The sequence below is a fragment of the Heptranchias perlo genome, chromosome 22 (genome assembly GCF_035084215.1).
Source record: "Heptranchias perlo isolate sHepPer1 chromosome 22, sHepPer1.hap1, whole genome shotgun sequence".
Taxonomy (NCBI): domain Eukaryota; kingdom Metazoa; phylum Chordata; class Chondrichthyes; order Hexanchiformes; family Hexanchidae; genus Heptranchias; species Heptranchias perlo.
Genome location: NC_090346.1, coordinates 18,597,297 through 18,622,435, shown reverse-complemented (window position 1 = coordinate 18,622,435; position 25,139 = coordinate 18,597,297). Strand labels below are relative to the sequence as shown.

The window sequence follows — 25,139 nt, the reverse complement described above, 5'->3', positions numbered from 1 at the left end:
TGTCGAAGAGGCCTTGGCGAGTTGCTGCAGTGCATCCTGTAGATGGTACACACTGCAGCCACAGTGTGCCGATGGTGAAGGGAGTGAATGTTTAGGGTGGTGGATGGGGTGCCAATCAACCAGGCTGCTTTGTCCTGGATGGTGTTGAGCTTCTTGAGTGTTCTTGGAGCTGCAAGTGGAGAGTATTCCATCACACTCCTGACTTGTGCCTTGTAGATGTTGGAAAGGCCTTGGGGAGTTAGAAGGTGAGTCACTCGCCACAGAATACCCAGCCTCTGACCTGCTCTTGTAGCCACAGTATTTATATGGCTGATCCAGTTAAGTTTCTGGTCAGTGGTGACCCCAGGATGTTGATGGTGGGGGATTCGGCAATGGTAATGCCATTGAATGTCAAGGGTGGTGGTTAGACTCTCTCTTGTTGGAGATGGTCATTGCCTGGCACTTTTCTGGCACGAATGTTACTTGCCACTTACGAGCCCAAGCCTGGATGTTGTCCAGGTCTTGCTGCATGCGGGCATGGACTGCTTCATTATCTGAGGGGTTGCGAATGGAACTGAGCACTGTGCAATCATCAGCAAACTTCCCCATTTCTGACCTTATGATGGAGGGAAGGTCATTGATAAAGCAGTTGAAGATGGTTGGGCCCTGAGGAACTTCTGCAGCAATATCCTGAGGCTGAGATGATTGGCCTCCAACAACCACTACCATCTTCCTTTGTGCTAGGTATGACTCTAGCCATTGGAGAGTTTTCCCTCTGATTCCCATTGACTACAATTTTACTAGGGCTCCTTGGTGCCACGCTCGGTCAAATGCTGCCTTGATGTCAAGGGCAGTCACTCTCACCTCACCTCTGGAATTCAGCTCTTTTGTCCATGTTTGGACCAAGGCTGTAATGAGGTCTGGACCGAGTGGTCCTGGCGGAACCCAAACTGAACATCAATGAGCAGGTTATTGGTGAGTAAGTGCCGCTTGATAGCACTGTTGACGACACCTTCCATCACTTTGCTGATGATTGAGAGTAGACTGGTGGGGCGGTAATTGGCCGGATTGGATTTGTCCTGCTTTTTGTGGACAGGACATACCTGGGCAATTTTCCACATTGTCGGGTAGATGCCAGTGTTGTAGCTGTACTGGAACAGTTTGGCTAGAGGCGCGGCTAGTTCTGGAGCACAAGTCTTTAGCACTACAGCCGGGATGTTGTCAGGGCCCATATCTTTCGCTGTATCCAGTGCACTCAGCCGTTGATATCACGTGGAGTGATTCGAATTGGCTGAAGACTGGCTTCTGTGATGGTGGGGTTATTGGGAGGAGGCTGAGATGGATCATCCACTCGGCACTTCTGGCTGAAGATGGTTGCAAACGCTTCAGCCTTGTCTTTTGCACTCACGTGCTGGACTCCGCCATCATTGAGGACGGGGATGTTTACAGAGCCTCCTCCTCCTGTTAGTTGTTTAATTGTCCACCACCGTTCATGACTGGATGTGGCAGGACTGCAGGGCTTTGATCTGATCCGTTGGTTGTGTAATCGCTTAGCTCTGTCTACGGCATGTTGCTTCCGCTGTTTAGCATGCATGTAGTGCTGAGTTGCAGCTTCACCAGGTTGGCACCTCATTTTTAGGTACGCCTGGTGCTGCTCCTGGCATGCTCTTCTACACTCCTCATTGAACCAGGGTTGATCCCCCTGGCTTGTTGGTAATGGTAGAGTGAGGAATATGCCAGGCCATGAAGTTACAGGTTGTGGTGGAATACAATTCTTCTGCTGCTGCTGATGGCCCACAGCGCCTCATGGATGCCCAGTTATGAGCTGCTAGATCCATTCTGAATCTATCCCATTTAGCACGGTGATAGCACCACACAACACGTCGGATGGTGTCCTCAGTGCGAAGACGGGACTTCGTCTCCATGAGGACTGTGCATTGGTCACTCCTACCAATACTGTCATGGACAGATGCATCTGCGACAGGTAGATTGGTGAGGATGAGGTCAAGTAGGTTTTCCCTTGTGTTGGTTCGCTCACCACCTGCCGCAGGCCCAATCTGGCAGCTATGTCCTTCAGGACTCGGTCAGTAGTGGTGCTACCAAGCCACTCTTGGTGATGGACATTGAAGTCCCCCACCCAGAGTACGTTCTGTGCCCTTGCTACCCTCAGTGCTTCCTTCAAGTGGTGCTCAACATGGAGGAGGACTGATTCGTCAGCTGAGGGAGGACAGTAGGCGGTAATCAGCAGGAGGTTTCCTTGCCCATATTTGACCTGATGCCATGAGATTTCATGGGATCCAGAGTCGATGTTGAGGACTCCCAGGGCCACTCCCTCCTGACTGTATATAACTGTACTGCCACCTCTGGTGGGCCTGTCCTTCTGGTGGGACAGGACACACCCAGGGATGGTGATGGAAGAGTCTGGGACGTTGGATGGAAGCCATACTCACAGAATCATACCTATGTCAGGCTGTTGCTTGACTAGTCTGTGGGACAGCTCTCCCAATTTTGGCACAAGTGCCCAGATGTTAGTGAGGAGGACTTTGCACGGTGAACTGGGCTTGGTTTGCCATTGTCGTGCCCGGTGCCTAGTGGTCCGATGCCGGGTGGTCTGTCCAGTTTTATTCTTAATGCACTTTCCACCAGGGAAGTGCCGGGTGCTACTGAGCCTCGCTGGCTGTTGTGTACCTGAATGGCTTGAGGGGTGGGGGAGACCCGAATTGCTTTTGGTGGGGTGGTGGTGGGGGAAGGGAAAACCCGAATGGCTTGGGGGAGGGGAGGAAAAGAATGTACCCGAACGGCTCGGGGTGGGTGAGGTGTTGGGGTGTACCTAGCTGGCAAGGATGGGATCATTTTAGACGCTTTCTTTCCACTCTCCCTCTTTTCTTCCCCGCCCCCCGCCCCACCACCACCACCACCACCAAAAAAAAGTCTCATTTCTTGATTTTGAAGATCATGGACTATGAAGAAGCAACTAATGAAATGTTGGATTAGAAAAATCTAAAAATGCAAGGAACAGATTGTAGGAAACTATTCAGTCGAGAGCTGTGACTACAGAAATTGAAAAGCAGGAGGTTTACAAACTGCCATTGGCTGGCTTGAATGTACTCTGTCAAACTGCTATTAGGTGTCAACAAGTCTCACGTTGCAGCTTGTATTTTGCTTTTTTTGCCAGCGGCTCAATGGCGCCTGACTGCCTACAGGCAGTATGTGCTTTAGAGTTTGGGGAGGATTCGGGGCCATTCATCTTCCAGGCAACTGACAACAAAATATTTCCTGTTGTGTCTTAAATGTTATGTTAACATAGTGTGTACACTGTGCAGTGATGTATGGAAACCACACCAGTGCAAATCTCCTTTTTCCCCTCCTCCACTTTGTGTAAAATCTTTTGGGTGTGGTGACTGCAGTGTTCGCACAAATTGGAGTTCCTGATAGCATTTGCGTTCAGTCGAAGCCTGGTCTGCAGGAAGAGAAAGCACTTCTACCGTGAGAATGTCTTTAAAGGCAGGCATGTGTCCCTTAAATGGGAGAGTTCTGCAGTCCCAGTGACATTTCTTGTCAGTCCTACAAGCTGCTGCTGTGTGTCTGTGTAGCTCTAAACACAGCTTAATGGCATATTCCCTTTTATAGTCATTAGTTGTAGGTTTTGGACCATTAATGGGTCTTGATTTGGAATTGCAGCACAAGGAAAGGTAGATGGAGGTACACAGGTCAGAGTCTGACTCAATGTTGGAAGAAGCCGGTGAACTGGCTTTAGACTGAAGTTGCACGGCCTGAATGCTGAGTTCAATCCCCTCAAAGAGCTGTATAACTTTAAAGTACAGACATAATTCCATGAAAGGAATAAAACCATTATACACACGTGCTTTCAAATTTATTGCTTTGAATTATGGGTTTTAAAAGTTTATACATACATACATAAAAGTTTCTTCAAGTTTGTATTGCATTGTTGGAGACCAGAAGTAAGCAATTCAGTTCTGTACTGATAGCTTCCCTGACGTGCAGTGAGTGAACTTACAAGTTAAGCCATTGACACCAGAAAGGTCCAGGTTCAATCCCTTGTTTGTGCTGTTAGCAACCGGTAATGGGGGTATTAGCGGGTCTTCGCACCACTGGAGGGGAAAACTCAGCTAGGTTCCTGCTTCAGATCACTGTCCAGCATGAGTGTGTGCCTTTGCAGGCAGGATTAGGCTTGGCTGTGATGCTCTCCAATGTCAAATAGCTTGTCAGCACTTATCGCTATGCATGAAGAATGGCTACTTGGTTGAAGCACTGGAGGGTAGCTGGCACCCATAGCACTGAATCCCTGAATTGGTTGGCAACAAACTGGAGAGACAACATTTAAAACTTGCCAGATTTGACTGATAGTTGTCCTGAATTCCTAATGGTCTGTATACAGCATAGAAGGAGGCCATTCGGCCCATCGTGCCTGTGCCAGCTCTTTGAAAGAGCTTTCCAATTAGTCCCATTCCCTGTAGGCCTGCAAAATTTTTCCCTTCAAGTATTTATCCAATTCCCTTGAAAGTTACTATTGAATCTGCTTCCTCCACCCTATCAGGCAGTGCATTCCAGATCATCACAACTCGCTGCGTAAAAAAATGTTCTCCTCATCTCACCTCTGGTTGTTTTGCCAATTACCTTAAATCTGTGTCCTCTGGTTACTGACCCTTCTGCCACTGGAAACAATTTCTCATTATTTACTGTATCAAAATCATTCATGATTTTGAACACCTCCATCAAATCTCCCCTTAACCTTCTCTGATCTAAGAAGAAAATTCCCAGCTTCTCCAGTCTCTCCATGTAACTGAAGTCCTGTGTCCCTTGACTATTCTGGTCAATCTCCTCTGCATCCTCGCTAAGGCCTTGACATCCTTCCTAAAGTGTGGTGTCCAGAATTGAACACAATACTCCAGCTGAGGCCTAACCAGTTTTATAAAGGTTTAGCATAACTTCCTTGCTTTTGTACTCTATGCCTCTGTTTATAAAGCCAAAGATCCCATGTGCTTTTTAACAGCCTTCTCAACTTGTCCTGCCACCTTCAAAGATTTGTGTACATACACACCCAGGCCTCTCTGTTCCTGCGCCCCCTTTAAAACTGTACCATTTAGTTTATATTGCCTCTCCTCGTTCTTCCTACCAAAATGTATCACTTCACCCTTCTCTGCATTAAATTGTGTCTGCCCATTTCACCAGTCTGTCTATGTTCTCCTGAAGTCTGTTACTATCCTCCACATTGTTTCCAGGTCACTATTATATACCAAAAAGAGCAGTGGTCCTAGTACCGACCCCTGGGGAACACCATTGTGTACTTCCCTCCAGTCTGAAAAACAACCATTCACCACTACTCTCTACTTTCTGTCCCCTATCCAATTTTGTATCCACGCTGCCACTGTCCCTTTAATCCCATTTGCTTCAATTGTTTACACTTCGACTAATACGATACTTGTACAAATAGGAATATAAACACTTGTTGTTAGTACTATCTTTTTCTGCCATTGATGGCTCTCCCTGCTATAAGCATGTGCTCCTAATCAACCCACACAAACTGGCAAGGTGTTTGGTGGTGGTCTCCCTTTTTTATGGTTCATTTTTAGCAACGTATATGAAACGACAATTATCCAGAAACATTAGGCAAGTACTTGGACGACACCTTGGTTGGATGGTGGGGGGGGGGGAAGAAAGAAAAGTGTCGTCTTTTGGGTTTGGGTTGATTCCAAACTGACTTGCCCGGTGATGGAAGATTAGAGTAGTCTCAATCCTCCAACACACCTCCGTATTCGAATACCTAAATTACCTGCTGCTCCCTACTCCCGGGCACTGGAGATTGACCTGCTAACCTGGTTCATTAACGGGACTGGAGGGTGTAAGCCCATGTCTGGGAACTGGGATTCTTCCCACTTGGCTCCAGGTAACCCTGCAAGTCAATGCCCTAATTGGTAGGGTAGCCTTGGCTGGGTAAGTGAGAGGAGGCAGCGTGCTTTTAGCTGGTTAATCTCCCGTTTCTCCCCTCAGTGTTCTGTCGTGAAGTTCTCTTACTGAGCGAGGCCCTGTGAGGGTAACTGCGCCTAATGTCTTGGCCTTTAAAAATGAAATTCTACATGAATATATGGTTAAACACTGAGCATGTGAAAATGCTACATACTTAAAGCAACGGTGTAGAAATAATAAATAGTTTGCTTATAAAATATTCGTGTTTTTCTTGTGTTTTTATGGTGCCCTCTATATAAATGCATTAGAGGGCTAGCTTTTTAATTGATTGATTGTAGCAAGTCCAGTCTAATCTATTGTCAACACTCAAATATAATGTGCTCTTCCTATAGGAAGAGCTTCCAGGCACCATCACAACTTGGTATTAGAAGTTCTACACATTTGCAAAGGATGATCTTTTTTTCCCCAAAGAGAAACTCTCTGGTTTTCTAGATATTTCCATTCTGTTATGACAGATGAGGAAAATTGAAATTTTAACCTGACCTATCGTGAATCACTAAAGCTGCAAATCATCGCAAGTTTTTTACAATCACTGGTAAACAACAACAACAACATCAACAACTTGCATTTATATAGTGCCTTTAACGTAGTAAAACATCCCAGGGTGCTTCAGAGCAGCGTTAACAACAAAATTTGACGTCGAGCCACATAAGGATATATTAGGACAGGTGACCAAAAGCTTGGTCAAAGAGGTAGGTTTTAAGGAGGAGAGAGAGGTGGAGATGTTTAGGGATGGAATTCCAGAGCTAGGGCCTAGGCAGCTGAAGGCACGGCTGCCAGTGATGGAGCGATTGATGCGCAAGAGACAAGATTTGGAGGAGCGCAGAGATCTTGGAGGGTTGTAGGGCTGGAGGAGGTGAGAGATGGGAAGGGGTGAGGACATGGAGGGATTTGAAAACAAGGATGAGAATTTTAAAATCGAGGCATTGTCGGACCGGGAGCCAATGCAGGTCAGCGAGCACAGGGGTGATGGGTGAATTGGACTTGGTGCGAGTTAGGATACAGGCAGCAGAATTTTGGATGAGCTCAAGTTTATGGAGTGGAAGATGGGAGGCTGGCCAGGAGAACATTGGAATTGTCGAGTCTAGAGGTTTTCAGCAGCAGATGAGCTGATGCAAGGGCAGAGATAGGCGGTTACGGAGGTGAAGTAGGCGGTCTTGGTGATGGAGTGGATATCTGGTCAGAAGCTCATCTCGGGGTCAAATAGGACAGCAAGGTTGCGACCGGTTTGGTTCAGCCTCAGACAGTGGCCAGAGAGAGGGATGGAGTCGGTGGCTAGGGAATGGAGTTTGTAACGGGGACCGAAGACGATGGCTTCGGTTTTCCCAATATTTCGTTGGAAGAAATTTCTGTTCACACAGTACCGGATGTCGGACAAGCAATGTGATAAATCGGAGACAGTGGAGGGGTGAAGAGAGGTGGTGGTGAGGTAGAGCTGGGCATCATTAGCGTAGTCACAATACAAGTGTACTTGTGTGTATGTCATCCTTGGGGTTTGTGCTGTGTAATTACTGCTCTAAAGACTCCCAAGTTGCTGTAAGAAAGCAGAGATGCTTCAATGCCTGTTTTTTGCCACAATGATGCTAGTTTGCTGGAGGCAGTATGAACGAGGAACAAAAATAGGAGACAGTGAAGACACTCAGCAGGTCAGACAGCATCCATCGAGGGAAAACACCAGTCAGTTGATGTTTCAGGTATAAATCCTTCCTCAGAATTGAAAGATATTACAGATAAACAGCATTTTAAAAAGAATAGAATAAGGGAAGGGGAAAAAACATGGCCCATACGTGTGGAAAAAGACAGAATGACCTCTACAGTGCTATGGTGGGGTTATTAAAAGATCAAAGTGATTATGTGCAGGAGATAAAAGGAGGTATACTGAGAAATCAGAAATAATAAACATGCAAAGGACATTTGATTTGAGAAGTGTAAAGGGGGATAGATAAGTAGATTGGGAAGCATGAAAAACCTGCAAAATGGAGCAGGCTCCAGCAGCCCAGGGGTCTGGTGGGGAAAATAGGTTGATGCCCAAAGGTGCAGACAAACCCCGCCAGCACAGTGCATGTGGGGCGTCCCCATCCCCAGCACCAACCCACTTGTCTGTGAGGATGAGGTGCTGCTGCCACTGTCTAACCAATGGACGGTTTTATGTAAGTGCTCTGGTAGCATTGCCTGTTTTCAGTATAACGATAAGCGTACTGTTGGCAGGAGAGAGACTCTCCACTGGTCACTGACTTTTTTTTTCAATGACTTTACAGAGGCATTTGCAGAATGAGCTAGGTTTCAACCTGGTAGATAAAGACGTCATGTAGTGTGGGACTAAACCATACAGATCTGGAGGTACCACTCTCTGTTCCTGGTCTGATGTCTCCTGGGGCAGCACCTGGGCTGGAGAGGGGCTTGGAATTGTGCACTCTTCCTGCTCCTGATGCTGCCAGTGACCCTTGCAGGAAAGTGGTGAGAGTTTGGACTTGGCTGTAATTCCAACATAGATGATTACACAGAAGGCGGCCATTTGGCCCACTGCTCAGCTCTTTTTAGAGCAATCCAAAGCTAATTCCACTACCCAGCTCTTTCCCATCATTGTCTCTTTCCTCTGCATCAAATGATTACTATTCCATTTTTTAAAAAACTGCAATGATCTCTCTTTCAATCAGTGTTTGTGGCAAAGCACTCTGTGACTCTCTACGTAAAGACATTTCTCCCATCTCCTCTCTTCATTGATTCCCTAATTGGAGCAAATATGCTTTCCCTATTCACCCCATCAATTTTTTTAAAAACCCTCTCCTGTTGGCTTTCTCTGTTATAGTTTTAGTATCTAAGGCTTCCCTCATAACACCAGCTTCCCATCCTTGCAATCATCCTGTTTGGACTTGCTTGAAGAACGATGTTCAGTTGAGGTACTAAATGGTTCCGTGGTGCTGGCAGTCCTACTCCGACAGGACTATCTGACTATCAGCCGAACATAAGGTCTCCATTTTTCTGAGAGGAAAAATCCATCTGTGAAACAACTTGTGTTAATGGAACTCAATTATTGAGACCCATTGAAAAGATTTTTTTTTGAAAGAGCTCCATTATACCCCACTCAGTGCATTCCTCAGCTAAAGTAATTGCATAATCTTTCTAAAGATACTCGAGCCATGTTTTTTCCCTCTATTTTGTTCTTTGCCCCAAGTTGTTTCTGGCAGCATAAGAATTTTGTGTGGAACTCTGCTGATGTGACGTTTTGATTTAGCTCCAGTGATCTGACTAGTGATGGTTTGTGGCATTTGGCCAAACAAAGCACTTTGCAGATGTCTGCACAGCCTCACAGAACGGCCTCAGTGACCAAAAGCCCAGGAACAGCTTCTCGAACCTGTTCCAGGAACACTCCTTGCCCTGAGGCTAAGGAACTCCAAGCTACGTGCATGATTCACTTTTTAAATGTACCAGTAACATTCTATTGAGAGTTGTGTAGAGACTGTAAAACATGTATATAAATCAGTCACTGCTGTTCTCTACAATGCCAATCTGTGAATTGCTGCTGTTGAAACTTTTTTTTAACCATCTCGACTGTGAGCTGGAATCGAGCAGTGCTGCCTTGTAAATGAGGTGGTGTTTCTGCCATTGGGAGCCCGAGCAACCATGGTAGTGGTTTGCTGTTCCTCTGGGGTAAAGAACCTTCAGTGCATGTTGCTATGGGGCAGGCTGAGTGATCAGTTTTTCCTACTGCTGGCCTGAACAGATCTCTCTCAGCTGTCGGAAGGAAATTGTGATTTGTAACTGTTGGCTCTTGCTCTGGCATGAAATCGACTATGCAGATGGAGTGCATTTTGCTGCCTCGGCAGCCCCAGAATCCTGTAGGAACCACTCCTGCTTCAAGCTGCCCTGCAATACAAAGGCATGGGCTGCACGCTTAGAAGTTTTCAGCTGTTCTGCTAAATAGCATTTTTTCAAAATAAAATCACTCTTGTACCACAGCATAGATCACGTGGAGTCCCTAGATAAGTGTGTAGTGGAAAATAGCTGTACGTGAGCTCTCAATTTGATTAATGGTTTGTTTGTAGAAGAAAGCACAGATGTGAACGTCCAATAGAAAATAGTGTGATGCAGGATGAAACTGGTTAGTAACTGGAATTGAGTTTGATCATTTGGATACAGGATAGGATACTTATTCCCCACACTCACTCTCAGCATAAATTGGAGTTAAGCTGGAGTACTAATGCTGGTGTTCTAATCCTGCTGTGTTTTAAAATTCTTTGAACCATTTGGAAAGAATCAAAAGCTTATAACAATGGATTTGGTGTAGACTGAAATGGGATGTAAAGGTCGCAGTGCTGTGGGTGAATGGAGATTTGAAACTTCTGTGGAAAGCAACAAACCAGGATAATGGTGAAATAACGCAGAGGGTTGATGAGGGTAGTGCAGTTGATGTTGTGTATATGGACTTTCAAAAGGGAATTTGATAATGTGCATAATAGACTTGTTAGCAAAATTGAAGCCCATGGGATTAAAGGGACAATGGCAGTGTGGATATGAAATTGGCTAAGGGACAGAAAGCAGAGAGTAGTGGTGAACAGTTGTTTTTCAGACTGGAGGGAAGTATACAGTGGTGGTCCCCAGGAATCAGTATTAGGACCACTGCTCTTTGATATATATTAATGATCTGGACTTGGGTATAGAGGGTATAATTTCAAAGTTTGCAGATGACATGAAACTCGGAAATGTAGTAAACAATGTGGAGGATAGTAACAGACTTCAGGAGGGCGTAGGCAGAAGTGCGAAGTGATTAATTTTGGTAGGAAGAATGAGGAGAAGCAATATAAAATAAATGGTACAATTTTAAAGGGGGCACAGGAACAGAAAGACTGGGGGTGTATGTACACAAATCTTTTGAAGGTGGCAGGACAAGTTGATTAAGTTATTAAAGCATATGGAATCCTAGGCTTTACAAATAGAGGCATAAGAGTACAAAAGCAAGGAAGTTATGCTAAACCTTTATAAATCACTGGTTAGGCCTCAGCTGGAGGATTGTGTTCAATTCTGGGCACCACACTTTAGGAAAGATATCAAGGCCTTGGAGAGGGTGAAGAGATTTACTAGAATGGTACCAGGGATGAAGGAGAGTTATGTGGAGAGACTGTAGAAGTTGGAGTTGTTCTCCTTAGATCAGAGAAGCTTAATGGGAGAGTTAAGAGGTGTTCAAAAATCATGAGGGGTTTAAATAAGGTGAAACTGTTTCACTGGTGGGAGAGTCAGTAACCAGAGGACACAGATTTAAGATAATTGGCAAAATAACCAGAGGGGAGATGATTTTTCTTTACAGTTGTGATCTGGAATGCACTGCCTGAAAGGGTGGTGGAAGCATATTCAATTCTTTTCAAGTACTTATCCAGTTACCTTTTTGTAAAAGGGAAAATTTGCAGGGCTATAGGGAAACAGCAGGGGAGTGGGACTAATTGGATAGCTCTTTCAAAGAGCCGGCACAGACTCGATGGGCCGAATGGCAGCCTCCTGTGCTGTAAGATTCTGTAATTCTATGATAGAATTGTGGAGAAATAGTTTCATCAGAACCCTACTAGATACTGGAGGTAAGGACCACTGAATATTCTGAAATGAAGAACTTTTTCTTTTTGGGGATGATAAATGGGTGTAGTTAGTCTGCGATAGGGTACATATGTGCATAACCTGTGGCAACAGTGGGACGAAGGCTTTCCTTTTATGACCTGCATTAAATTCTATTTCCTGGCCAAGAAGGTCTTTGCCCGTAAGCCGGTGCTATGGCGTTTCATGCCTGAGGTTATGTTTACACTGGAAGAGATAGTAGAGTGACAGAGTCAGGGAGGACTTGCCTCTTCGTGAAGTCCCAGTGACTTTAGGGGAAGGCAGTGAAGGGAAATGGAAATGAGAATCAGGAGCTATAATGTGTACCCTGTGGCTTTGGGTGCTGTTGTTAATAACTTTATTTTATTGCCTTGCATTCTTATTTTAAAGCCCCATTAATTGGAGGAGAAACCTAACGTTTCATAATCTAAACAGATGGAAGAGCTTGCGTTAATAGTAATTGACAGGTCAGGCGTACTGCAATGAAATGAAATGCAACACTAGCAATATGATTGCTTAAACTGGCAAACCCAGCTCTCAACAGAAAAGTGCAATAACTTTTTTTTGTTTGGATTTATTTTGGGCGCAGCTCCAACAGAATCCACCCACAACCCTCAACTGGATATTGAAAGGAAAAACTGCGCATCTCATTTCAGATCACTTAAAAGTTGATGTGAAAAGTATAATCCACACACTTAGAGCTTCATTTTATCAGTAGAATTTTCTTTTATGGAGCGAGAACAATAAAATCTCACACAGGGTTGACTGTCAAAATCTTTGGTTTGTGGGAGGTATGTATATTTCTCTCCCCTCTGCTCCCTTGCCCATTCTCACATCACCAAATACATCTGCTCCACGCAGCTTACTTTTCCTTTACCCCACTCTTACCAGAAGTGTTGACTCATTCTGGGTATTGGCTCTAGGGGGCACTGGCAGCCCTCCAGCTATGTCTAATTCTGTTCTTGGCCAATATCCACATACATTCAACAAGGACCGCTGGATAGTGTAGGAATGGGAACCCCTTCCCCCCCCCCCCCCAAATCTCTAGCGCAAGCCCATAGAGCTCTGGTGTAGCCCCATCTGATGCTGCTGCTGAGATCTAACTCACTTTCTTTAATGTGCTGGGTTGTTGTATCTTATACCCCCTTTAACCTTGCATGGTTGCCTCTAATAGCATTAGAAGGAGTTCTGTAATATAAATAGGATGTTAAAGATGAAATGCTCACTCAAATTGAGCGATGCAACCAACTTGCAGGTCTTCCAGGACAGTAAGCAGTGATGAGTCATGCTGCTTTCTAACTCTGCTAATGTTCCTACTGTGGGGGGAGATGTGGGGTTCAGGGGGGGGGGAGATGTGGGGTTTCTGGCTGAGATGAGAGGACACGTACCTGACTTGTTGCCGGGCTTGTGGCAACACTACCCTTTAACCAACTGTGCAACTGACTTCCTTTGGGAGTTGGAGGGATGCCGACTCCACGTGACAGCCCTTTACAGCACAGCTGAAGAATCCTTTATTGTGCTTTTTACCTTACGGTAATCTTGCTGCCCAGACATTGTCAGCCCGAAAGTAAACGAAATTACAGGTAGGCCTGTCAAACCTTTTTTTTGTTTTGCTATTGCAGCTCTATCTTTTTAATCCCAATTCTCTACCCATTCTCCATATTTCTTTAATATCCTTGCTTCCTATGTATCGATCTCCCTTTTTAAATGCTTTAATTGACTTTGCCTTTATGGCTTCCAGGGGCAGTGTGTTCCATGTTCTCAGTCCATCATGTGAAGTTTTTCCTGCTTTTGCTTTCACCCACCTTGTCTCTTTCTAAAATTGTCCCCGTGTTCTGGATTCCCAATAAAGGCAGGAGTTGTTTCTTATCTCTTTTTTTCAATTCCCTTTATTTCTTTAAATGCCTAAATCCGATCTCCCCTCAATCACCACCTCTATGGAATTTAATCCATAATTATCCAGGCCATCGTAGTTAATCCCAGGTATCATCCTAATGAATTGTCACTGAAAGTTTGACAAGACCAGAAGATCCTTCCTCAGATAGGTTGCTCAGAAATCAGCACGATATTCCATTGTATATCCCATTAACCTTTTTGATATTTTTTGCTCCCATGAGTTAGCTTTTCATGATTTGTGTACCTTAGCTCCTAAATTCCCTTAATCATCTATTGCCTGCTTTAAATTTTAAATTGTACTCCTGTCTGTCATTCTTGTATCCAGAAACTGCCTCACATTGAAGTTGAGCCATTATTACACAGACCGAGCACTCAGCACTGATCAGGGAGCAAGAATTCTGCCTTCCTATTTTCCGAGCTGAGGAACTGCAATGCCAGCTGTAACCCTTCCCCACAGTCATGTCCCAGAGTGGGTAACTCAGCAAAGACCTGGGATCTTCCTAGTCTATATGGCTGAGTATCTCAGTGATGCATTTTACTCCCAGGTCTATCCTTATTTTTATTGAGTCCTGTGACAGTAATGTCCATCTGTGAAAATGTTATTATTTCCTATATTTGTTTTCTGAACATGAAGTATTTATTACCTTTTTAGCACTATCGATAACCTGGACTTCACTCTCATCCCATTTTTTACTCTTTTAGGCTATTTTTACTTTTGTTTCTATCTGTGCCTTTCTCCACACCCACCCCCCCACCCCACCACCCTTTATTGATTTTAAACTCCTTTCTACAGCCCTATTTATTCCTTCAGCTGGGATCTTGGTCCCTTTGGCCACTTGAAGTGCCATAACCTACGAGGGTTAGGGTTAGAGCTGGAAAGTGGGATTCGGCTGGATAGCTCTTTTTCAGACGGCACAGACATGATGGGCAGAATGGCCGCCTTCTGTGCCATAAATTTCGATGATTTCTATGATTCATTCCGGTTCAGATGGTACATGTGTCCCAGCGGTACAGCTCCTTTCTGTCCCAGTAACTGGTGCCTGAATTCCCATGAAATGGCAACCCTCCTTCCCACACCACTCCTTTAGCCACTTGTTAACTTTCCTTATCTTTTCCCTCTGCCAATTTACCCCTGGCTCGGGTAATAATCCCAAGATTACTACCCTTGAAGTCCTACCTTTTTTAAATTTAGTTTCTATCTTCTGATATTCCCTCAGCAGGACCTCCTCCCTTTTCTCTATGTCATTAGACCCGACATGGATCGCGACAACTCGATCTTCCCCCTCCCTTTCAAAATTCCTCTCCAGTCGCATCAAGATATCCCTTACCCTGGCACCCGGTAGGCAACACGTGTTCCTGGACTCTCGATCGTGACTGCGGAGGGCCAATGATGCAGACTTGATTCAGTGGATTGTAATTGGATGAGATTGTTATACCGTGAGCTTTCTACAAGCACAGCTACTGTGGATTTAAACACTAATCACAGTTCCATTTTATTTTTCTTCATAAAAACGAATGCTTGGCATTCTTTTGGTGGGGAAAGAGAGGATATACCCTGCCCCCATGACAGAATAACACACCAACAATCAGTCTCGGATAGGGTACCAGACCATCTTCTGTTTGCCCTTAGATCTGGTTCAGGTTGTTCAGTCACTGACTTGCTAATGAATGCAGGGTCAAGTCTGATCCTGATGGATATCATAGAACCCTTTATGCAGAACTTGCGTATTTTGGGTCCTCTTTTTAAACCCTGCCCCAATCGGTGACCATACAGTAGAACCCCTTTTGATTTCTAGAATGTATGTTGTACTCTATGCTCCATGACTTTTCCCAGTAAAGCAAATTCATTCTGTGGAGTGTGTGCCATAATTTGAATAATTAGTATCTTTCGAGTAGGCTTGTGGGTCAGTGCAGTACCCACGATAAATAACAACCATAGACCACCAAGGATCGAGCTCCAATGTCGGCTAAGTTAGTTGATCTATGGCGGTAGTGAGGACTCTACAATTCATCTCCTCCTCCCTAGGATAAAGAGGAAGTCAAATTAGTAAGTTACTGCGCCCAATAAGTATCTGGGAATGCTGCTAGTGTGGAGATCAGTGGCTACTGGTGCTCACTGGGGATCCTGCAGGAAGGACAGCCACTTGGGTGAGGTACCAGAGAGTGGCCAATCCATATGGGCAGCGTAGCCCAGCACGGGTGGGTGTGGGCAGCAGCAGAGGGGAGAAATTAGAAACATAACTCTGCAATCTTTGTTTGAGATGGTGCAAGTGCCCCTGTTTATTTTCACCCCAGAACAATTGTAGCCAAGCATTAACCACTCTGAAGTCTGCCAATACTGTTCCAATCCCATTACCTATAGGGTGTGTGAATCTAGCTTGAGAATAACCCTTGTTTCTACCCTATGGGGCTTGGTGCCTTCCTGGAGGAAATTGTTGGTGTATTATGGGCATGAATGCACATTCCAGCACGCCATGATACTCCAAACATACTGCATAAGCTCGTTTTAATGAGAAAAATTGCTTCTGGAAAAAATGGATCCTGCTGCTGGAAAACATTGAGGGTAAACCTCCCTGTGATGGCTTTAGCTTGAAAAGCCTTAATTAGCCCAGAATGTGAGGCAGTGCCCTCCTCAAGCCAACTTTGCAATATTTGAAAAATAAGCGTATTCCCTTGACATTTCATTAGACCTTTAGTAAGAAGCCACTTGCTCACAATTGACCTTTATTTTTGGTGGTTTGTTGTGTGGTACTGAAAAATAAAAGGTTTAGATTTTTTTTGTTGTAAAATGTGCACTGCAGTATCATTTCCCTGTAATTAACAGCAGATGGTTCCTCTGTAAAGCTGCAGTAATGTCACAAACCCCTATAATTACCTTGCTTGGAGAGAATCCTGCCGTGCTGCTCTCAGCTGTCCTACTTGCCATAGAAACCAATTACTGACTAGCTTATCCATCAACAGGAAAATCTCAACGTGCTTCAAATAACAGGGTTTGATAAAACATCTTGTCCGCAGATTCCCGATAACTGGTATGGTTTACGTTTTTGTTTAATTGCTTCCCTTCTCTGCTGAAGATGCTGTCTTTTGCTGGCATATAGTTCCATAAGCACTAGAAAACTTCCCGTACATCTTTGAGGCCGATCTTCGTGTGAGCCTAGACAGTGAGAAAATGGAGGGCATAACAGCCAAGCCTGGTTCTAGCCTCACCCACTGGCTATGTGAGCAGGGAGCAGGAGCAGGATTGGGAGGAAATTCTGTTCAAGGTTTAAATCCTGCAATGTCGCAATCCTCTAAGATTGCTCTCTCCTGTGTGTCGTACTTTGCTGCTTTTTGCGGTCCCATTTAACAAATCAATTATGAACGAGCTATTTACCCACCTGAAGAAATGGATGGAAACCATGGAATAGAAATTGGGATGTTAGCTAAGTTACAAAATTCTACAATCTGTTCAGAAATGAGCATTAAATGTTAGACAACATTATCTGGGAATTCTCTAATATGTTGGACTCGGGACTAGTGACTCTGGGTTAGGCTAGTTAAGAGATATTCATCGTACTGGAGCATCTGATCTTCAGTTCGATAGTCGTACAAGACTTCACACTAGGGCCTTGCGCTAATCCTTGTGATTGCACTGTCTGCTTGAACTTTGGAAACATAAATGCAATATAAAAAATGCATAACAAGTTGTATTACTAATAAGATAGTGGTCTCTGCCTCAATTACTCTGTGACTCAGTATTCTGAGTTCTAATACTGCATAAAGAACTTTCTCCTCACTCTCCATCACTTAGTGATTTTTAATTGCTGATCTTTCCTCACTAGCTCCTCAACTGGGGGAAATAGTCTTTCCTGATTCACTCTGTCAAATCCGTCTATTAAATCTTTCTCTGCTATAGCAGAGATAGGCTTAGTAAACTCAAGTCTTAGTTTTTCATCCTTGGTACCAAGCTGGTGAATCTGCTGTGTATGCTCCATGGGTTTAATATCCTTTCTATAAAACTGCATCCAGTATTCTAACTGCAGCCTTGTACAAATTGTGTTGCTCTTTTAAATAAGGATGTGGGTTTTAGAGCAAAATACCTATATCCTGATGAATTCTGGGGAATCCCTTTGCACAGGTATGTGGAAAAGCGGTTCCAAGACATGGTTAGCACCATTGGGCCTTTTATCCTGGGACACCACAGGCCACTTTAGTGGGGCCTCTAATGGGCTCGCTTGACACCCTTCCCCTTCCCCTTTTGCTCTCCAAGATATTGACCCACTTCCAAGCCTTGGTTGGCAGCCTTTCAGCTGTGCCTGGGTGCTGAGGTGGGAGATTGATGCTGTGGCCTATGACTTCCTGTGAATGTGGGGCACTGCTACAGGCTGCTAACTCTACCAGTGAGCCTTCAGAAGCTGAGTTGACTAGAGAATGTTGGGCTTTTGATTCAAAAATCAATCTACTGACCTCATCTGTGGTGCAGCCTGGTATCCAGTGGCACCCCTCTGTACTCGAGTACGCACCTCAGATATACTGTAGCCTCTGTGCTGAGCCAATCTATTCTGGCCTCTTCAACTTCAACACTGAGTTTACAGATTTTAAAGTGACTGTCCATGTGGAACTAACAATATTGAAGAATTGGAAAAGTCACGTTTGGCTTGTGGACACTACCTGATTTACCAAAGAATAAAATGGAACTTAATGAAAATACATTTGATCCTTGCTGAAGTGTGTTTTGAGAGCTGACAATGTAATGCTAGTACTGAGTCTCATTATTCAATGTGCCAGTTCAGAAAATGGATCTCTCCGCAAGTGGATATTACAATTCTGCTTATAAATGTCTCTAAATTGTGTGATCAAGAGGTGTGCAATAGTTAAGTCTCCTTTTGGGGGAAAAGCATCTTGTAAGTTAGCTTCTTTTGGTTTTAATACATGCCTGGGGTGTTGCCTACAGGCTTGGGTGGGGATGGGGTAATATGAAGAGGAAAGAGGCCATCTTGACACTTCATATGCACTTGGCCTGAATTTTGCAAGTTACCCTGTTGACGGCAGAGGCCTGGCCCACAGATCCCTGCTCATCCATCACCTCTTGGAAAGTGGGGACCAGATTGAGATGCTTAAAGGGAGAAGGGACTAGCTTTGTCCTTTTAAGGGTGATGCATTTTTGTTCCTGTTGTAGTGTAGCTGAGATTGGGAACTCGCCGCTATTGGGTGATTGAACAGTGTTGATCAGTCTATGCGCTACTGATGGCACTTTACGAGCAGTATGATAGAACACCTTCACTGTGGTGTACTGGCACAGTACATTGATGGAGGATCTCTGGGGTAGTCAGAAAAACTGAGGGGAGGAGCAGAACTGTATTGAGCATGTTTCCCATTTGATTGTGGTGAAAAATGTTCAGGTTTTTTTTTTGTTCCTTGACCTATGACTTTAAGCTATGGTGTTCCAGGTGTGGAGTTTACGGGGCTGCACAAGGAAGCTGCCACTGTGACACAGATGCACTTTCTACCGGGACAGGTATGTCAATACTCCACACTGTGCAAACTGTTGCTGGTAATCCATCAGAGTGGAAGATGGTTGAAATTTCACATGAGGAATGGATGTGAAATTTGCTGACTGGTAGAAATCAATGAGCAGTGAGTTGTAATGATCTGGAATGCACTGCCTGATAGGGTGGTGGAAACAGATTTAATAGTAACTTTCAAAAGGGAATTGGATAAATACTTGAAGGAAGGGAAAAATTTTAAAGGCCTATGGGGAAAGAGCAGGGGAGTGGGACTAATTGGATAGCTCTTTCAAAGAGCTGGCACAGGCACAATGGGCCGAATGGCAGCCTTCTGTGCTTTGATTCTATGAACTAAGTTGGGCCGAATGGCTGGCCTTCATCCATAACTATCTTGTGATCTTGAGCGAGAGAGGAGGTCACGGATATTACAAAGGCATGGGTGATTGTGAATGGTTACAGAGCTGCATGGTGTGGTCAGAGATACAGGTTTAAATAACCAAGGCACCTTTCACACCAATAATGGTAGGTGCTCGCAGTGGGGAGAGTACTGTCAGTGCAGTGGTCCAGGGTAATGTCATCGATTAACTGCTGAAGTTGTAATGACTGATCTCCGTCTCAAACTCCAGTGACCATTTTTTGGAGCAGCTCTGCAGATTTATGCAGTTTTGAGTTTTTGTTCTCTGAGCAAGGCTGAGAATGAACTAGTGTAAGGAAGGGACTGAACTCTTACAGGACAATGTAGCTTTTCTAATGCACCATTCACCCTGTGCTCTTGAAGGGGCTGATGTGCTGGGTCACAGTTCCATATCTGCTGGCTGCCCTCCCCTACCTTGCTCAAGGTGCTGTGCTTGTGTGAGCATTGGCTAACGGCATTTAGCTTCACCGCTGAACCCAGTCATTTCCTCCCCACAAGCTTCATGTGCAATTTCTGGTGATCAGGAGTGGAAACTGGATTTTTCCCTCATGAGTCGAGTTACACGGAGGCTAGTTGGAGCAGTCCAACTTCTGCATCAGCTGAGCAGCTAAGTTAGCACAGAATGGGACCTGGGAGCGCCTTGGTCTGTATGGCTCCGTGCTTCTGATGCATCCATTAAGCTACCAGTAAGGTGAACGTGTCCTTGTAATTGACCCTATTTTGTATCTATCTACCCCTTCCCAGGGCCGGCTGCTGTCTCTGCTGGATGATAATACCATTCACCTGTGGGCGATTAACCAAAGGAACAGCTTTTCTCACCTGGAAGAGATCCGCAATTTTACACTTCCTGGCCGACCAGGGTTCGACTGTGCTAAGTATAAAAACCTACTCCTTTCTTCGTCACACGTGCTCTAACTTTATCCCAGTGACCTAGAAATGACCCTGACTGTGCGGCAGAAGGGAAAAACTAACAGATTGATATTTCTGTTTGTATGTTTCAATCAAATAAACCCAAGCAAGGGTCTGTTTAGGAGCTATTTCCCAGTTAGCAATTCCATGGTTTGTCTCGTGTGTATCTATTGTGCCTGTGATGGCTCTCGACTGTCCCTGCCTATCCCCATACCTCTTTTATATGTTTCTTTTTGCAAATATTTATCCCTTACACCCTCCTTGGGGAACGCACACTCCATCGATGGGACAGCACTGTCCAAGGGGGAAGTTTAGACCTGGCATATTGACTCACTCACCATGTCCAAACATAAGATGGCAATAAAGTCAATAGGATGCTGGGCTGTAGCATTGAATCAGTCAAGATCAATGTTTAATTCGTACAGTGCTCTCTCTCATCTGGCTGTACCTGGGATACGGTGGACCATTCTGGCTGCTGCAACACAGGGGTCATCCAAACTTTAGAGATGGTGGAGGGGAGGGAGGCTGGCCATGTATTGGAAGGATAAGCTACATAAAAGGACTTAACAAGCTTGGACTGTTGAGCATCTGAGAAAGATGTCTGAGGGGAACTTGTATAAAAAGGACTCGGGAAAGCAAATCTGGAACAATACTGCAGGCATGCTTGGGCAGATAGAATGAGGGCACAGGTTCAAGATATAGGGAATGTTTTATGACCAACAGGAGGACGTTACTTTAGAGGCTAGAGATGGTTGCCTGGATAGTTAAGGACTGGATTCTGGACTTAAGAAATGGCTATTTGCAGTAACGGGAAGACTGTAGGGTTGGCAATCTAAAGGGATCAGATCAAATGATCTGAGGGCCTTCTGGCTTACCTAGTGTGATCTGTGGGAAGGGAATTACCACTAAATTATCACCATACCTTGGTAATATTTGGGAGGTGTATTGTATATGTAACTTTCCCTCTTCCTCCCCCAATCATGCTGTCCTTTAAATATCCAGCATAAGCCACGTTGTTGCAGCTTACACCGCAAGCAGCAACCAGTATGGCGATCAGCTTGCTGGAAAATTCCTTGCAAGTACACGGCACCATTTTAAAACCACAATTCCTTTTAATCCTTTGAAAAGCTTTCACTTTAATCCTAAATTGTGCTAAATGTTGAGAGAGATTTGAGTGTCCTTGTCCAGAAACACAAAGCTAACATGCAGGTATAGCAAGCAGATAGGAAGGCAAACAGTATGTTGGCCTTTATTTCAAGGGGGTTGGACAACAAGAGTAAGGAAGTCTTACTACAGTTGTACAGGACTTTGGTGAGACTGCACCTGGAGTACTGCATACAGTTTTGCCCTCCTTATCTAAGGAAAGATATACTTGCCTTAGAGGCGGTGGAATGAATGTTCACCAGATTGATTCCTGGGATCAGAGGATTGTCTTATGAGAAGAGATTGAGTATATTCTCTGGAGTTTAGAAGAATGAGAGGTGATCTCATTGAAACGTATAAAATTTTTAGAGGACTTGACAGGGTAGATGCAGCGAGGCTGTTTTCCCTGGCTGGAGAGTTTAGAACCAGGGGGCATAGTCTCAGGATAAGGGGTGGGCGATTTAGGACTGAGATGAGGAATTTCTTTACGCAGAGGATGGTGAATCTTTGGAATTCCCTACCCCATAGGGCTGTGAATGCGGAGTCATTGAGTATATTCAAGACTGAGATCGATAGATTTTTGGACCCTTGAGGGAATCAAGGGCTATGGGGATCGGGCGGAAAGGTGGAGCTGAGGACAAAGATCAGCCATGATCTTATTGAATGGCGGAGTAGGCTCGAGGGGTCATATGGCCTACTCCTGCTCCTATTTCTTATGTTCTTAAATGCCTGTCTAGGCCATGGGCGAGTTTTTAATGAAGCTTTGTTCTGCTGAGGGTAAGGCTTTTCAGTCTGGTCGATGGAGTTTTCTCACTTTGGACGCCTTTAATCTGCATCAAGCATTTTCATTCAAGTGATGGCACCAAAGCTCTATCTGCATTGACTTCAACAATATGCCTCATCACCAACCTCTGCTCCTGCTTCTGTACTACTGACATATTTTATGCTGTAGGCCCCTTCCCGTCAGGAACTCTCATGAGTTTCTACTGGCTATTCTTGGAGGTGTTGGCAGCAAAGAAGGAAAGTGGCCGGGAATCTCAGCCTACCACAATTTGTGTAGCAACTGGGACAAGGAACTGTTTTTCTTCCCCTCTTCTCTCCTTCATCCTCCCACCCCCACAAAAAAAATGCCCAGAGCATTGTATTGTTCTGATGCAGGTTTAAATTCTCTTCCTGTTTAGCTTTGCCCTAATCCATTGCACTTTATATTGTACTTTAAACGCGTACATTCCCTGATTCCGAGGACCAGTCGGAAGTCTCCATCAATGCTGCACTGTCTCTGCAGGAACGTGCACAAGGTTCCCCCGCGTGGGGGGAGAGGGCATTCCATTTCATTCCATTCCATTCTAGGGAAGGTGCAGCTATTGAACAAATCCTCCTCCTCTGACTTATTGCAGTTCCAATGCACTCTGCCGTTATGCTGCATTGAATTCAATTTAAAAGACTGCTCCAGAATAGCTCTTTTTTTAGCCTAACCCAGTTAACTTTTTAAAAAGGTAGAAATTGAGGTTGAAATTTTCCCCAGTTATTTGGGGCATGGATAGCCAACAGACTGGTATTTCTGCACTCGCTAACAGTGATCAAAGATAAATGAGAGCCTGTAATTCCTAACTTCAATGCTGAGCCAGATATGGATTATTAAATGCACTGCAACAGCACAGTCCTGTTTGTATCTCTTGAGATTGAGTTTACTGGTATGAGGATTGCAAGCTTTTATTCCCTCTTCAGGATAGTGCTTTCTCAGTAATTTGTTTGTGTCCTGATGATTCCAGACCCAGGAACAGAGAGGCTGGATAATCCTAGAAGATGTGCATGGAGGATGTTTGGTATTATCCAGGTGGACAGAGCAGCCAATACTGGAATAATGGAGTGGCTTGTATGGCTTACGCTAGATGTCCTCGGAGGTTGATGGAATGAGTCTCAGCTGTGAGGAGATCAATGGAACGCCTTAGCTAAGATTGGTGGGGCTATGTACAGAAAGACCTGAAGGGGGGAGGGAAACAGGCAGACCGCTGTAATAGCCGGTAGAAGGGAGTGTGATGGCGTGGTCTTGTTTGTAGCCAGCCTAGTTCTGTCTGATTCCAAATGAGGGGAGCTCTGCAGTATGGGGGTTCCTGGCACGGACCTGTGTCATGGCACTGCAGAAAAATGAGGCAACACGTGCGTTTGAAGCTTCTTAAAACTGAGTAATAATCAAGAGCCTTCACGCTCCTATAATCAATCTCCAAACAAACCAATGCTGCTAATGTCACTGTTTAGTCTTTGAATGAGAAGGTGTTGGATTGCTCTTGCATAGAGCAGGCGCACACACGATGGGCTGAATGGCCTTCTTCCGTGCTGTAACCTTTCTATGATGCTATGATATACTAGCTCCATTCATGTGTAAATTAAAAACATTTAATGGGTGGAGGCAATTTACAGATAATTATGGACTATAGTATTTATGTTTACATTAGGACCCAGCATACCAAAACTCAATGTATTAAAAGCCCTTGATACCCCCCCCCCCCTCACTGCTGTTAATCTTTTTCTAAAAAAAATGGGTTTTGGTTTACTTTGGTAAGGTGAGTCCATTGTATCACCCCTGCTACTACCCCAGATCAGATCTGATAATTCAGCACAGCTGGAAATGAAACGTGGGACCAAGTAATCTTCCTTTTGCAGTCCTTTTTTCCTCTCTTTGCATACTCTTGTATGCATTGCCCTGCCACTTGCTGTGTCTTGTCTCAGTTCTTCCTTGTCCAAGTCTGTGTTAGATGCCTCACCCCCACTGCAGCTTTCCAAGCGATGATTCTATTTCAGATGCACAAATATTGAACCTTTTACCTGGTATTTCAGTAATATGATCTTGCCACGGGTCTAATTTCCCTCCCGCTCATGCTAATCTATATTGCATGCACTCTGCAGTTTAATAATTCTCCAAAATACCAATGCTGATTTATAACCATAACCTAATGGGTGTTCAGAGAGCTACTTTTAATTGGGAACTGGCTGCTGAAACTAAGACTTTCATATTTTATTTGAAATATTTAGTAGTTTGACTTTTTCCTTTTTCTTCCCCATCCCTCTTGTGTGAGGCTACATTTTACCGTCGGAGGAAGGCAGAACATCACAAAGTCTGCGTCCAATGTTCATACACATTTTCCACGCTGGTTAGTGATCAGTGTCGGAATCCGCGACTGAATTCTCTGACACCCTGCCCCCCCTTCTCTTTCAGGGGCATTCAAGCCAACTGGAGCATCGGCTGGCCTGACAGCTTTAGCACTGATTGTGAATTGAGCCTGGGCATAGTTTGTCTTCATGGCTCAGTTACAACAGCTTTACATGGCACCTTTCAGGGCAACAGTATCCCAAAGCATATTATGGGAGAACATTGGGTACTGGGCAGGAACTAGTGAAGGTGACAAAGTATGGTCAGAGATGGGTTTTGAGAAGATGTTTGAAGATGGGAGAAATGGGTAGCTGGAAGAGGAGATTTAGGAAGAGAATTTGAATGCAGGAGTGTGTGACTGAAGGCTTGGCCATTAATGGTAGGGGGGGAGGAGAAATATGGAACAGTCTGTAGAGAAGATTATTCAAGTGAATGAGGACGTGGTGGGGTTTGTATGGCATTGAAGAGGATTTTAACATTTGTGTTGAGGAAACTGGGAGCCAGTGGAAGTGATTTTAGGATTGAGCTTGTGGATATGTTGGATGCAGAGTTCTGGGTGAGTTGGGTTTGTGCTGGGTGAAGCTGGCGA

At 44.7% G+C, this 25,139-nt stretch overlaps 1 protein-coding gene across 2 annotated transcripts in view; it reads left to right on the top strand.

The window, feature by feature from the left end:
- llgl1 (LLGL scribble cell polarity complex component 1) overlaps positions 1–25,139 on the top strand; it is a 116,532-nt gene that overhangs the window by 37,098 nt on the left and 54,295 nt on the right. For both annotated transcript variants that reach the window (XM_068003091.1, XM_068003090.1), the window contains exons 3-4: positions 18,862–18,943; positions 20,092–20,222. In XM_068003091.1, coding sequence (XP_067859192.1) covers positions 18,862–18,943; positions 20,092–20,222 — 213 coding nt within the window. The remainder of the gene's footprint in view (positions 1–18,861; positions 18,944–20,091; positions 20,223–25,139) is intronic.